Source organism: Ascaphus truei, unplaced genomic scaffold, assembly GCF_040206685.1.
Source record: "Ascaphus truei isolate aAscTru1 unplaced genomic scaffold, aAscTru1.hap1 HAP1_SCAFFOLD_467, whole genome shotgun sequence".
NCBI classification, from domain to species: domain Eukaryota; kingdom Metazoa; phylum Chordata; class Amphibia; order Anura; family Ascaphidae; genus Ascaphus; species Ascaphus truei.
Window position 1 is genome coordinate 46,638 of NW_027456798.1, and position 15,403 is coordinate 62,040.

The window sequence follows — 15,403 nt, forward strand, 5'->3', positions numbered from 1 at the left end:
GGAGTCCCTCTCCTGGGTCATACTGTCACTGTCCCGTGTCACAATGTCATGTAACGTGGTATAATCATTATATACAGACCGGAGTCCCTCTCCTGGGTCATACTGTCACTGTCCCGTGTCACAATGTCATGTAACGTGGTATAATCATTATATACAGACCGGAGTCCCTCTCCTGGGTCATACTGTCACTGTCCCGTGTCACAATGTCATGTAACGTGGTATAATCATTATATACAGACTGGAGTCCCTCTCCTGGGTCATACTGTCACTGTCCCGTGTCACAATGTCATGTAACGTGGTATAATCATTATATACAGACCGGAGTCCCTCTCCTGGGTCATACTGTCACTGTCCCGTGTCACAATGTCATGTAACGTGGTATAATCATTATATACAGACCGGAGTCCCTCTCCTGGGTCATACTGTCACTGTCCCGTGTCACAATGTCATGTAACGTGGTATAATCATTATATACAGACCGGAGTCCCTCTCCTGGGTCATACTGTCACTGTCACGTCTGTAGGTTTCGGTGTCACAATGTCATGTAACGTGTTATAATCATTACAGTTGTGTGAAAAAGAAAGTACACCCTCTTTGAGTTCTATGGTTTTACATATCAGGACATAATAACAATCACGTGTTCCTTAGCAGGTCTTAAAATGAGGTAAATACAACCTCAGATGAACCTATTACACTGTGTGTGTGTGTGTGTGTGTGTGTGTGTGTGTGTGTATACACATGACATATTACACCGTGTCATGATTTATTTAACAAAAATAAAGCCAAAATGGAGAAGCTATGTGTGAACAATGAAGTACACCCTTACTGCTTCCATAGGAATTAAGATGCTAAGTAGCAGACAGGTGCTGCTAATCAAATGCCCTTGATTAATTGATCATCAGCAAGTGTGACCACCTCTATAAAAGCCGAAGTTTTAGCAGTTTGCTGGTCTGGCGCATTCAGGTGTGTGCTAACACAATGCCAAGGAGGAAAGACATCAGCAATGATCTTAGAGAAGCAATTGTTGCTGCCCATCAATCAGGGAAGGGTTATAAAGCCATTTCCAAACAATTTAAAGTCCTTCATTCTACAGTGAGAAAGATAATTCAAAAGGGGAAAACATTCAAGACAGTTGCCAATCTTCTCAGGAGTGGACGTCCCAGCAAATTCACCCCAAGGTCAGACCGTGCAATGCTCAGAGAAATTGCAAAAAAAACAAGTTACATCTCAGACTCTACAGGACTCAATTAGCATGTTAAAGTTCATGACTACAATTAGAAAAAGACTGGACAAGTATGGTTTGTTTGGAAGGGTTGCCAGGAGAAAGCCTCTTCTCTCTAAAAAGAACATGGCAGCACGGCTCAGGTTTGCAAAGTTGCATCTGAACAAACCACAAGACTTCTGGAACAATGTCCTTTGGACAGACGAGACCAAAGTGGAGAGGTTTGGCCATAATGCACAGCGCCACGTTTGGCGAAAACCAAACACAGCATATCAGCACAAACACCTCATACCAACTGTCAAGCACGGTGGTGGAGGGGTGATGATTTGGGCTTGTTTTGCAGCCACAGGATCTGGGAACCTTGCAGTCATTGAGTCGACCATGAACTCCTCTGTATACCAAAGTATTCTAGAGTCAAATGTGAGGCCATCTGTCCGACAGCTAAAGCTTGGCCGAAATTGGGTCATGCAACAGGACAATGATCCCAAGCACACCAGCAAATCTACAACAGAATGGCTGAAAAAGAAAAGAATCAAGGTGTTGCAATGGCCCAGTCAAAGTCCAGAACTCAACCCGAATGAAATACTGTGGTTGGACCTTAAGAGAGCTGTGCATAAACAAATGCCCACAAACCTCAATGAACTGAAGCAACGTTGTATATAAGAGAGGGCCAAAATTCCTCCACAATGATGAGAGAGACAGATAAAGTCATACAGAGAACGATTACTCCAAGTTATTGCTGCTAAAGGTGGTTCTACAAGCTATGGAAGCAGTAAGGGTGTACTTAGTTTTTCACACATGGCTTCTCCATTTTGGCTTTATTTTCGTTAAATAAATCATGACACGGTGTAATATGTCATGTGTACATACACACACACACACATACACACAGTGTAATATGTCATGTGTTGTTGTTCATCTGAGGTTGTATTTACCTAATTGTAAGACCTGCTAAGGAACAGATGATTGTTATTATCCCTGATATGTAAAACCATGGAACTCACAGAGGGTGTACTTTCTTTTTCACATGGCTGTATACACAGACGCCCTCTCCTGTGTCATACTGTCACTGTCCCGTGTCTAGGTCCCGGTGTCACAATGTCACAGGAAGAGGTGACACGATTGCGGCAGCGAGTGCGGGACCTGGAGGAGGAAGTGCAGCGCCTCCGGGGGGGGCAGAGGCTCCGGGCAGAGCGTCCCCAGCGCCCCTTTGATTTCGGGGCACACCCGAGGCAGCACGTGGCTCTGCGCTTGGCGTACCTGGGCTGGAGCTATCAGGGCTTTGCCAGTCAGGAGAACACAAGGAACACTGTGGAGGAGGCTTTGTTCTCAGCGCTGACTAAGACCCGGCTCGTGCAGAACCGGCAGAACTCCAACTACCATCGCTGCGGCAGAACAGACCGTGGAGTCAGTGCGTTGGGGCAGGTGGGAGTCACCGGGGGGGCTGTACCCCCTCTCTGCACCTGTCACACCTGGGGCTGTACCCCCTCTCTGCACCTGTCACACCTGGGGCTGTACCCCCTCTCTGCAGCTGTCACACCTGGGCTGTACCCCCTCTCTGCACCTGTCACACCTGGGGCTGTACCCCCTCTCTGCACCTGTCACACCTGGGGCTGTACCCCCTCTCTGCACCTGTCACACCTGGGGCTGTACCCCCTCTCTGCAGCTGTCACACCTGGGGCTGTACCCCCTCTCTGCACCTGTCACACCTGGGGCTGTACCCCCTCTCTGCAGCTGTCACACCTGGGGCTGTACCCCCTCTCTGCAGCTGTCACACCTGGGGCTGTACCCCCTCTCTGCACCTGTCACACCTGGGGCTGTACCCCCTCTCTGCACCTGTCACACCTGGGGCTGTACCCCCTCTCTGCACCTGTCACACCTGGGGCTGTACCCCCTCCATGCAGCTGTCACACCTGGGGCTGTACCCCCTCTCTGCACCTGTCACACCTGGGGCTGTACCCCCTCTCTGCACCTGTCACACCTGGGGCTGTACCCCCTCTCTGCAGCTGTCACACCTGGGGCTGTACCCCCTCTCTGCAGCTGTCACACCTGGGGCTGTACCCCCTCTCTGCAGCTGTCACACCTGGGGCTGTACCCCCTCTCTGCACCTGTCACACCTGGGGCTGTACCCCCTCCATGCAGCTGTCACACCTGGGGCTGTACCCCCTCTCTGCACCTGTCACACCTGGGGCTGTACCCCCTCTCTGCAGCTGTCACACCTGGGGCTGTACCCCCTCTCTGCAGCTGTCACACCTGGGGCTGTACCCCCTCTCTGCACCTGTCACACCTGGGGCTGTACCCCCTCTCTGCACCTGTCACACCTGGGGCTGTACCCCCTCTCTGCACCTGTCACACCTGGGGCTGTACCCCCTCCATGCAGCTGTCACACCTGGGGCTGTACCCCCTCTGCAGCTGTCACACCTGGGGCTGTACCCCCTCTCTGCAGCTGTCACACCTGGGGCTGTACCCCCTCTCTGCAGCTGTCACACCTGGGGCTGTACCCCCTCTCTGCAGCTGTCACACCTGGGGCTGTACCCCCTCTCTGCAGCTGTCACACCTGGGGCTGTACCCCCTCCATGCAGCTGTCACACCTGGGGCTGTACCCCCTCTCTGCAGCTGTCACACATGGGGCTGTACCCCCTCTCTGCACCTGTCACACCTGGGGCTGTACCCCCTCTCTGCACCTGTCACACTTGGGGCTGTACCCCCTCTCTGCACCTGTCACACCTGGGGCTGTACCCCCTCTCTGCAGCTGTCACACATGGGGTTGTACCCCCTCTCTGCACCTGTCACACCTGGGGCTGTACCCCCTCCATGCAGCTGTCACACCTGGGGCTGTACCCCCTCTCTGCACCTGTCACACCTGGGGTTGTACCCCCTCTCTGCACCTGTCACACCTGGGGCTGTACCCCCTCTCTGCACCTGTCACACCTGGGGCTGTACCCCCTCCATGCAGCTGTCACACCTGGGGCTGTACCCCCTCTCTGCTCTGTCACACATGGGGTTGTACCCCCTCTCTGCACCTGTCACACCTGGGGCTGTACCCCCTCTCTGCAGCTGTCACACCTGGGGCTGTACCCCCTCCATGCAGCTGTCAACCCCCTCTCTGCAGCTGTCACACCTGGGGCTGTACCCCCTCCATGCAGCTGTCACACCTGGGGTTGTACCCCCTCTCTGCAGCTGTCACACCTGGGGCTGTACCCCCTCTCTGCACCTGTCACACCTGGGGCTGTACCCCCTCTCTGCACCTGTCACACCTGGGGCTGTACCCTCTCTCTGCACCTGTCACACCTGGGGCTGTACTCCCTCTCTGCAGCTGTCACACATGGGGCTGTACCCCCTCTCTGCAGCTGTCACACCTTGGGCTGTACCCCACCCCTCCTTTCCGCCCCCCCCCCCCGCAACAAAGGAAAGGGTTCTTTACAGTAAGGGCAGTTACAGTGTGGGATTCATTATCCATGGAGACTGTGATGGCAGATACAATAGATTTGTTAAAAAAAAGGTTGGACATCTTTTTAGATAGGAAAGGTATACAGGGATATACCAAATAAGTATACATGGGAAGGATGCTGATCCAGGGAGTAATCCGATTGCCAATTCTTGGAGTCAGGAAGGAATTTATTTCCCCCCTTATGAGATATCATTGGATGATAGGACACTGGGGTTTTCTGTTTGCCTTCCTCTGGATCAATAAGTAAGTATAGATATAGGATAAAGTATCTGTCGTCTATATGTAGCATAGGTTGAACTTGATGGACGTATGTCTCTTTTTCAACCTCATCTACTATGTAACTAGCCTACCTCTCTCTTTCCTATAGCACGGTGCCTCCCTCTTTCCTATAGCACGCTGCCTCCCTCTTTCCTATAGGACGCTGCCTCCCTCTTTCCTATAGGACGCTGCCTCCCTCTTTCCTATAGGACGCTGTCTCCCTCTTTCCTATAGGACCCTGCCTCTCTCTTTCCTATAGGACGCTGCCTCCCTCTTTCCTATAGGACCCTGCCTCCCTCTTTCCTATAGGACGCTGCCTCCCTCTTTCCTATAGGACGCTGCCTCCCTCTTTCCTATAGGACGCTGTCTCCCTCTTTCCTATAGGACCCTGCCTCCCTCTTTCCTATAGGACCCTGCCACCCTCTTTCCTATAGGACGCTGCCTCCCTCTTTCCTATAGGACGCTGCCTCCCTCTTTCCTATAGGACGATGCCCCCCTCTTTCCTACAGGACGCTGCCTCCCTCTTTCCTACAGGACGATGCCTCCCTCTTTCCTATAGGACGCTGCCTCCCTCTTTCCTACAGGACGCTGCCTCCCTCTTTCCTATAGGACGCTGCCTCCCTCTTTCCTATAGGACGGTGCCTCCCTCTTTCCTATAGGACGGTGCCTCCCTCTTTCCTATAGGACGGTGCCTCCCTCTTTCCTATAGCACGGTGCCTCCCTATTTCCTATAGGACGATGCCTCCCTCTTTCCTACAGGACGATGCCTCCCTCTTTCCTACAGGACGATGCCTCCCTCTTTCCTACAGGACGATGCCTCCCTCTTTCCTACAGGACGATGCCTCCCTCTTTCCTACAGGACGATGCCTCCCTCTTTCCTACAGGACGATGCCTCCCTCTTTCCTACAGGACGGTGCCTCCCTCTTTCCTATAGCACGGTGCCTCCCTCTTTCCTATAGGACGGTGCCTCCCTCTTTCCTATAGCACGGTGCCTCCCTCTTTCCTATAGGACGGTGCCTCCCTCTTTCCTATAGCACGGTGCCTCCCTCTTTCCTATAGGACGCTGCCTCCCTCTTTCCTATAGGACGGTGCCTCCCTCTTTCCTATAGGACGGTGCCTCCCTCTTTCCTATAGGACGCTGCCTCCCTCTTTCCTACAGGACGATGCCTCCCTCTTTCCTATAGGACGCTGCCTCCCTCTTTCCTATAGGACGGTGCCTCCCTCTTTCATATAGCACGCTGCCTCCCTCTTTCCTATAGCACGCTGTCTCCCTCTTTCCTACAGGACGCTGCCTCCCTCTTTCCTATAGGACGCTGCCTCCCTCTTTCCTATAGGACGCTGTCTCCCTCTTTCCTATAGCACGCTGCCTCCCTCTTTCATATAGGACGCTGCCTCCCTCTTTCCTATAGGACGCTGCCTCCCTCTTTCCTATAGGACGGTGCCTCCCTCTTTCCTATAGCACGGTGCCTCCCTATTTCCTATAGGACGATGCCTCCCTCTTTCCTACAGGACGATGCCTCCCTCTTTCCTATAGGACGCTGCCTCCCTCTTTCCTATAGGACGCTGCCTCCCTCTTTCCTATAGGACGATGCCTCCCTCTTTCCTATAGGACGCTGCCTCCCTCTTTCCTATAGGACGCTGCCTCCCTCTTTCCTACAGGACGATGCCTCCCTCTTTCATATAGCACGCTGCCTCCCTCTTTCCTACAGGACGATGCCTCCCTCTTTCCTATAGGACGCTGCCTCCCTCTTTCCTATAGCACGCTGCCTCCCTCTTTCCTATAGCACGGTGCCTCCCTCTTTCCTACAGGACGCTGCCTCCCTCTTTCCTACAGGACGATGCCTCCCTCTTTCCTATAGGACGATGCCTCCCTCTTTCCTATAGGACGCTGCCTCCCTCTTTCCTACAGGACGATGCCTCCCTCTTTCCTATAGGACGCTGCCTCCCTCTTTCCTATAGCACGCTGCCTCCCTCTTTCCTATAGGACGCTGCCTCCCTCTTTCCTATAGGACGCTGCCTCCCTCTTTCCTATAGCACGCTGCCTCCCTCTTTCCTACAGGACGATGCCTCCCTCTTTCCTATAGGACCCTGCCTCCCTCTTTCCTATAGGACGCTGCCTCCCTCTTTCCTATAGGACGCTGCCTCCCTCTTTCCTATAGGACGCTGCCTCCCTCTTTCCTATAGGACGCTGCCTCCCTCTTTCCTACAGGACGGTGCCTCCCTCTTTCCTACAGGACGCTGCCTCCCTCTTTCCTACAGGACGCTGCCTCCCTCTTTCCTACAGGACGCTGCCTCCCTCTTTCCTACAGGACGATGCCTCCCTCTTTCCTATAGGACGCTGCCTCCCTCTTTCCTACAGGACGCTGCCTCCCTCTTTCCTACAGGACGCTGCCTCCCTCTTTCCTATAGGATGCTGCCTCCCTCTTTCCTACAGGACGATGCCTCCCTCTTTCCTACAGGACGATGCCTCCCTCTTTCCTACAGGACGATGCCTCCCTCTTTCCTATAGCACGGTGCCTCCCTATTTCCTATAGGACGCTGCCTCCCTCTTTCCTATAGGACGCTGCCTCCCTCTTTCCTATAGTACGCTGCCTCCCTCTTTCCTATAGGACGCTGCCTCCCTCTTTCCTATAGGACGCTGTCTCCCTCTTTCCTACAGGACGCTGCCTCCCTCTTTCCTATAGGACGCTGTCTCCCTCTTTCCTATAGGACGCTGCCTCCCTCTTTCCTATAGGACGCTGCCTCCCTCTTTCCTATAGGACGCTGCCTCCCTCTTTCCTATAGCACGCTGCCTCCCTCTTTCCTACAGGACGCTGCCTCCCTCTTTCCTACAGGACGATGCCTCCCTCTTTCCTATAGCACGGTGACTCCCTCTTTCCTATAGGACGCTGCCTCCCTCTTTCCTATAGGACGCTGCCTCCCTCTTTCCTATAGGACGGTGCCTCCCTCTTTCCTACAGGACGCTGTCTCCCTCTTTCCTACAGGACGCTGTCTCCCTCTTTCCTACAGGACGCTGCCTCCCTCTTTCCTATAGGACGGTGCCTCCCTCTTTCCTACAGGACGCTGTCTCCCTCTTTCCTACAGGACGATGCCTCCCTCTTTCCTATAGCACGGTGCCTCCCTCTTTCCTATAGGACGCTGCCTCCCTATTTCCTATAGGACGCTGTCTCCCTCTTTCCTACAGGACGCTGTCTCCCTCTTTCCTACAGGACGCTGTCTCCCTCTTTCCTATAGCACGGTGCCTCCCTATTTCCTATAGGACGCTGCCTCCCTATTTCCTATAGGACGCTGTCTCCCTCTTTCCTACAGGACGCTGTCTCCCTATTTCCTACAGGACGCTGTCTCCCTATTTCCTACAGGACGCTGTCTCCCTATTTCCTATAGGACGCTGTCTCCCTCTTTCCTACAGGACGCTGTCTCCCTATTTCCTATAGCACGGTGCCTCCCTCTTTCCTACAGGACGATGCCTCCCTCTTTCCTATAGGACGCTGCCTCCCTCTTTCCTACAGGACGCTGCCTCCCTCTTTCCTATAGGACGCTGTCTCCCTCTTTCCTACAGGACGATGCCTCCCTCTTTCCTATAGGACGCTGCCTCCCTCTTTCCTACAGGACGATGCCTCCCTCTTTCCTACAGGACGATGCCTCCCTATTTCCTATAGCACGGTGCCTCCCTCTTTCCTATAGCACGCTGCCTCCCTCTTTCCTATAGGACGGTGCCTCCCTCTTTCCTACAGGACGGTGCCTCCCTCTTTCCTACAGGACGCTGCCTCCCTCTTTCCTACAGGACGCTGCCTCCCTCTTTCCTATAGGACGCTGTCTCCCTCTTTCCTATAGCACGCTGCCTCCCTCTTTCCTATAGGACGCTGCCTCCCTCTTTCCTATAGCACGCTGCCTCCCTCTTTCCTATAGGACGCTGCCTCCCTCTTTCCTATAGGACGCTGCCTCCCTCTTTCCTATAGGACCCTGTCTCCCTCTTTCCTATAGCACGCTGCCTCCCTCTTTCCTATAGGACGCTGCCTCCCTCTTTCCTATAGCACGCTGCCTCCCTCTTTCCTATAGCACGCTGCCTCCCTCTTTCCTATAGGACGCTGCCTCCCTCTTTCCTATAGGACGATGCCTCCCTCTTTCCTATAGGACCCTGTCTCCCTCTTTCCTATAGCACGCTGCCTCCCTCTTTCCTATAGGACGCTGCCTCCCTCTTTCCTACAGGACGCTGCCTCCCTCTTTCCTACAGGACGCTGCCTCCCTCTTTCCTATAGGACGCTGTCTCCCTCTTTCCTATAGCACGCTGCCTCCCTCTTTCCTATAGGACGCTGCCTCCCTCTTTCCTATAGGACGCTGCCTCCCTCTTTCCTACAGGACGCTGCCTCCCTCTTTCCTATAGGACGATGCCTCCCTCTTTCCTATAGGACGCTGCCTCCCTCTTTCCTATAGCACGCTGCCTCCCTCTTTCCTATAGGACGCTGCCTCCCTCTTTCCTATAGCACGCTGCCTCCCTCTTTCCTATAGGACGGTGCCTCCCTCTTTCCTACAGGACGGTGCCTCCCTCTTTCCTACAGGACGCTGCCTCCCTCTTTCCTACAGGACGCTGCCTCCCTCTTTCCTATAGGACGCTGTCTCCCTCTTTCCTATAGCACGCTGCCTCCCTCTTTCCTATAGGACGCTGCCTCCCTCTTTCCTATAGCACGCTGCCTCCCTCTTTCCTACAGGACGATGCCTCCCTCTTTCCTACAGGACGATGCCTCCCTCTTTCCTATAGCACGGTGCCTCCCTCTTTCCTATAGCACGCTTCCTCCCTCTTTCCTATAGGACGCTGTCTCCCTCTTTCCTATAGCACGCTGCCTCCCTCTTTCCTATAGCACGCTGCCTCCCTCTTTCCTATAGCACGCTGCCTCCCTCTTTCCTACAGGACGCTGCCTCCCTCTTTCCTATAGCACGGTGCCTCCCTCTTTCCTATAGCACGCTGCCTCCCTCTTTCCTATAGGACGGTGCCTCCCTCTTTCCTATAGCACGCTGCCTCCCTCTTCCCTATAGCACGCTGCCTCCCTCTTTCCTATAGGACGCTGCCTCCCTCTTTCCTATAGCACGCTGCCTCCCTCTTTCCTATAGGACGCTGCCTCCCTCTTTCCTACAGGACGATGCCTCCCTCTTTCCTATAGGACGGTGCCTCCCTCTTTCCTATAGGACGGTGCCTCCCTCTTTCCTACAGGACGATGCCTCCCTCTTTCCTATAGGACGGTGCCCCCCTCTTTCCTACAGGACGCTGCCTCCCTCTTTCCTACAGGACGATGCCTCCCTCTTTCCTATAGCACGGTGCCTCCCTCTTTCCTATAGCACGCTGCCTCCCTCTTTCCTATAGGACCCTGCCTCCCTCTTTCCTATAGGACGCTGCCTCCCTCTTTCCTATAGGACGGTGCCTCCCTCTTTCCTATAGCACGCTGCCTCCCTCTTTCCTATAGGACGGTGCCTCCCTCTTTCCTATAGCACGCTGCCTCCCTCTTTCCTATAGCACGCTGCCTCCCTCTTTCCTATAGCACGCTGCCTCCCTCTTTCCTATAGCACGCTGCCTCCCTCTTTCCTATAGCACGGTGCCTCCCTCTTTCCTATAGCACGGTGCCTCCCTCTTTCCTATAGGACGCTGTCTCCCTCTTTCCTACAGGACCCTGCCTCCCTCTTTCCTACAGGACGCTGCCTCCCTCTTTCCTATAGGACGCTGCCTCCCTCTTTCCTATAGGACGATGCCTCCCTCTTTCCTACAGGACGATGCCTCCCTCTTTCCTACAGGACGAAGCCTCCCTCTTTCCTATAGGACGCTGCCTCCCTCTTTCCTACAGGACGATGCCTCCCTCTTTCCTATAGGACGCTGCCTCCCTCTTTCCTATAGCACGCTGCCTCCCTCTTTCCTATAGGACGCTGCCTCCCTCTTTCCTACAGGACGATGCCTCCCTCTTTCCTATAGCACGGTGCCTCCCTCTTTCCTATAGGACGCTGCCTCCCTCTTTCCTATAGCACGCTGCCTCCCTCTTTCCTATAGGACGCTGTCTCCCTCTTTCCTACAGGACGATGCCTCCCTCTTTCCTACAGGACGATGCCTCCCTCTTTCCTACAGGACGATGCCTCCCTCTTTCCTATAGGACGCTGCCTCCCTCTTTCCTATAGGACGATGCCTCCCTCTTTCCTATAGCACGCTGCCTCCCTCTTTCCTATAGCACGCTGCCTCCCTCTTTCCTATAGGACGCTGCCTCCCTCTTTCCTATAGCACGCTGCCTCCCTCTTTCCTATAGCACGCTGCCTCCCTCTTTCCTATAGCACGCTGCCTCCCTCTTTCCTACAGGACGATGCCTCCCTCTTTCCTACAGGACGATGCCTCCCTCTTTCCTATAGCACGGTGCCTCCCTCTTTCCTATAGCACGCTGCCTCCCTCTTTCCTATAGGACGCTGTCTCCCTCTTTCCTATAGCACGCTGCCTCCCTCTTTCCTATAGCACGCTGCCTCCCTCTTTCCTATAGCACGCTGCCTCCCTCTTTCCTATAGCACGCTGCCTCCCTCTTTCCTACAGGACGCTGCCTCCCTCTTTCCTATAGCACGGTGCCTCCCTCTTTCCTATAGCACGCTGCCTCCCTCTTTCCTATAGGACGGTGCCTCCCTCTTTCCTATAGCACGCTGCCTCCCTCTTTCCTATAGCACACTGCCTCCCTCTTTCCTATAGGACGCTGCCTCCCTCTTTCCTATAGCACGCTGCCTCCCTCTTTCCTATAGGACGCTGCCTCCCTCTTTCCTACAGGACGATGCCTCCCTCTTTCCTATAGGACGGTGCCTCCCTCTTTCCTATAGGACGGTGCCTCCCTCTTTCCTACAGGACGATGCCTCCCTCTTTCCTATAGGACGGTGCCCCCCTCTTTCCTACAGGACGCTGCCTCCCTCTTTCCTACAGGACGATGCCTCCCTCTTTCCTATAGCACGGTGCCTCCCTCTTTCCTATAGCACGCTGCCTCCCTCTTTCCTATAGGACCCTGCCTCCCTCTTTCCTATAGGACGGTGCCTCCCTCTTTCCTATAGCACGCTGCCTCCCTCTTTCCTATAGGACGGTGCCTCCCTCTTTCCTATAGCACGCTGCCTCCCTCTTTCCTATAGCACGCTGCCTCCCTCTTTCCTATAGCACGCTGCCTCCCTCTTTCCTATAGCACGCTGCCTCCCTCTTTCCTATAGCACGGTGCCTCCCTCTTTCCTATAGCACGGTGCCTCCCTCTTTCCTATAGGACGCTGTCTCCCTCTTTCCTACAGGACCCTGCCTCCCTCTTTCCTATAGGACGCTGCCTCCCTCTTTCCTATAGGACGCTGCCTCCCTCTTTCCTATAGGACGATGCCTCCCTCTTTCCTATAGGACGCTGTCTCCCTCTTTCCTATAGGACGCTGTCTCCCTCTTTCCTATAGCACGCTGCCTCCCTCTTTCCTATAGCACGCTGCCTCCCTCTTTCCTATAGGACGCTGCCTCCCTCTTTCCTATAGGACGCTGTCTCCCTCTTTCCTATAGGACGCTGTCTCCCTCTTTCCTATAGGACGCTGTCTCCCTCTTTCCTATAGGACGCTGTCTCCCTCTTTCCTATAGGACGCTGTCTCCCTCTTTCCTATAGGACGCTGTCTCCCTCTTTCCTATAGGACGCTGTCTCCCTCTTTCCTATAGCACGCTGTCTCCCTCTTTCCTATAGGACGCTGTCTCCCTCTTTCCTATAGCACGCTGCCTCCCTCTTTCCTATAGGACGCTGTCTCCCTCTTTCCTATAGGACGCTGTCTCCCTCTTTCCTATAGGACGCTGTCTCCCTCTTTCCTATAGGACGCTGTCTCCCTCTTTCCTATAGGACGCTGTCTCCCTCTTTCCTATAGCACGGTGCCTCCCTCTTTCCTATAGCACGGTGCCTCCCTCTTCCTATAGCACTGTGCCTCCCTCTTTCCTATAGCACGGTGCCTCCCTCTTCCTATAGCACGGTGCCTCCCTCTTTCCTATAGCACGGTGCCTCCCTCTTCCTATAGAACGGTGCCTCCCTCTTTCCTATAGCACGGTGCCTCCCTCTTCCTATAGCACTGTGCCTCCCTCTTTCCTATAGCACGGTGCCTCGCTCTTTCCTATAGCACGGTGCCTCCCTCTTTCCTATAGCACGGTGCCTCCCTCTTTCCTATAGCACGGTGCCTCCCTCTCTCCTCCTCAGGTGGTCTCTCTGGACCTGCGTTCCTCCCTCCGTCCTGATGACACTGGGGTGGGCGAACCAGGGATCCGTTACGTTCACATCCTGAACCGCGTGCTGCCCCCGGATATCCGCGTGCTGAGCTGGGCGCCAGTCCCACCTTCCTTCAGCGCGCGCTTCAGCTGCCGCTCCCGCACGTACCGCTACATCTTCCCGCGGGCGCAGCTGGACGTGGCGCGCATGGACCGCGCTGCGCAGCTCCTGCATGGAACCCACGACTTTCGCAACCTCTGCAAGATGGACGTGGCCAACGGTGTCCTCAACTTCACCCGCACCGTGCTGAGTGCCCGCGTGGGGCCCCTGCCTGAGACTCCAGGGGCCACAGGGCCCTACCAGCTGTACCAGCTGCAGATAACAGGCCTGGCCTTCCTCTACCACCAGGTCAGGTGCATCATGGGAGTCCTGTTCTTGATCGGGCAGCGGAGAGAGGAACCGGAAGTGATGAAAGATCTACTGGATGTTCACAGAAACCCCCGCAAACCCCAATACAAGTAAGAGGGGGAGGGGAGAGAACCCCCCCTAACCCCAATACAAGTAAGAGGGGGAGGGGAGAGAACCCCCCCTAACCCCAATACAAGTAAGAGGGGGAGGGGAGAGAACCCCCCCTAACCCCAATACAAGTAAGAGGGGGAGGGGAGAGAACCCCCGCAAACCCCACTACAAGTAAGAGGGGGAGGGGAGAGAACCCCCCCCCTAACCCCAATACAAGTAAGAGGGCGAGGGGAGAGAACCCCCGCAAACCCCAATACAAGTAAGAGGGGGAGGGGAGAGAACCCCCCCTAACCCCAATACAAGTAAGAGGGGGAGGGGAGAGAACCCCCCCTAACCCCAATACAAGTAAGAGGGGGAGGGGAGAGAACCCCCCCTAACCCCAATACAAGTAAGAGGGGGAGGGGAGAGAACCCCCCTAACCCCAATACAAGTAAGAGGGGGAGGGGAGAGAAACCCCCCTAACCCCAATACAAGTAAGAGGGGGAGGGGAGAGAACCCCCCTAACCCCAATACAAGTAAGAGGGGGAGGGGAGAGAAACCCCCCTAACCCCAATACAAGTAAGAGGGGGAGGGGAGAGAACCCCCGCAAACCCCAATACAAGTAAGAGGGGGAGGGGAGAGAACCCCCCCTAACCCCAATACAAGTAAGAGGGGGAGGGGAGAGAACCCCCGCAAACCCCAATACAAGTAAGAGGGGGAGGGGAGAGAACCCCCCCTAACCCCAATACAAGTAAGAGGGGGAGGGGAGAGAACCCCCGCAAACCCCAATACAAGTAAGAGGGGGAGGGGAGAGAACCCCCGCAAACCCCAATACAAGTAAGAGGGGGAGGGGAGAGAACCCCCGCAAACCCCAATACAAGTAAGAGGGGGAGGGGAGAGAACCCCCGCAAACCCCAATACAAGTAAGAGGGGGAGGGGAGAGAACCCCCGCAAACCCCAATACAAGTGGGAGGGGAGAGAACCCCCGCAAACCCCAATACAAGTAAGAGGGGGAGGGGAGAGAACCCCCCCCTAACCCCAATACAAGTAAGAGGGGGAGGGGAGAGAACCCCCACAAACCCCAATACAAGTAAGAGGGGGAGGGGAGAGAACCCCCCCTAACCCCAATACAAGTAAGAGGGGGAGGGGAGAGAACCCCCGCAAAACCCAATACAAGTAAGAGGGGGAGGGGAGAGAACCCCCACAAACCCCAATACAAGTAAGAGGGGGGAGGGGAGAGAACCCCCCTAACCCCAATACAAGTAAGAGGGGGAAGGGAGAGAACCCCCGCAAACCCCAATACAAGTAAGAGGGGGGAGGGGAGAGAACCCCCCTAACCCCAGTACAAGTAAGAGGGTGGAGGGGAGAGAACCCCCCTAACCCCAATACAAGTAAGAGGGGGGAGGGGAGAGAACCCCCCCTAACCCCAGTGCAAGTAAGAGGGGGAGCTGAGAGAACCCCCCCTAACCCCAATGCAAGTAAGAGGGGGAGGGGAGAGAACCCCCCTAACCCCAATACAAGTAAGAGGGGGAGGGGAGAGAACCCCCGCAAACCCCAATACAAGTAAGAGGGGGAGGGGAGAGAACCCCCGCAAACCCCAATACAAGTAAGAGGGGGAGGGGAGAGAACCCCCGCAAACCCCAATACAAGTAAGAGGGGGAGGGGAGAGAACCCCCGCAAACCCCAATACAAGTAAGAGGGGGAGGGGAGAGAACCCCCGCAAACCCCAATACAAGTGGGAGGGGAGAGAACCCCCGC

General features: G+C 55.1%; 1 protein-coding gene across 3 annotated transcripts in view; it reads left to right on the top strand.

Annotated features, from left to right (window-relative positions):
* Positions 1 to 15,403, top strand: part of PUS3 (pseudouridine synthase 3) — a 51,453-nt gene that overhangs the window by 20,258 nt on the left and 15,792 nt on the right. For all 3 annotated transcript variants that reach the window (XM_075584163.1, XM_075584165.1, XM_075584166.1), the window contains exons 2-3: positions 2,307 to 2,647; positions 13,139 to 13,665. In XM_075584163.1, coding sequence (XP_075440278.1) covers positions 2,321 to 2,647; positions 13,139 to 13,665 — 854 coding nt within the window. In that variant the 5' untranslated portion in view covers positions 2,307 to 2,320. The remainder of the gene's footprint in view (positions 1 to 2,306; positions 2,648 to 13,138; positions 13,666 to 15,403) is intronic.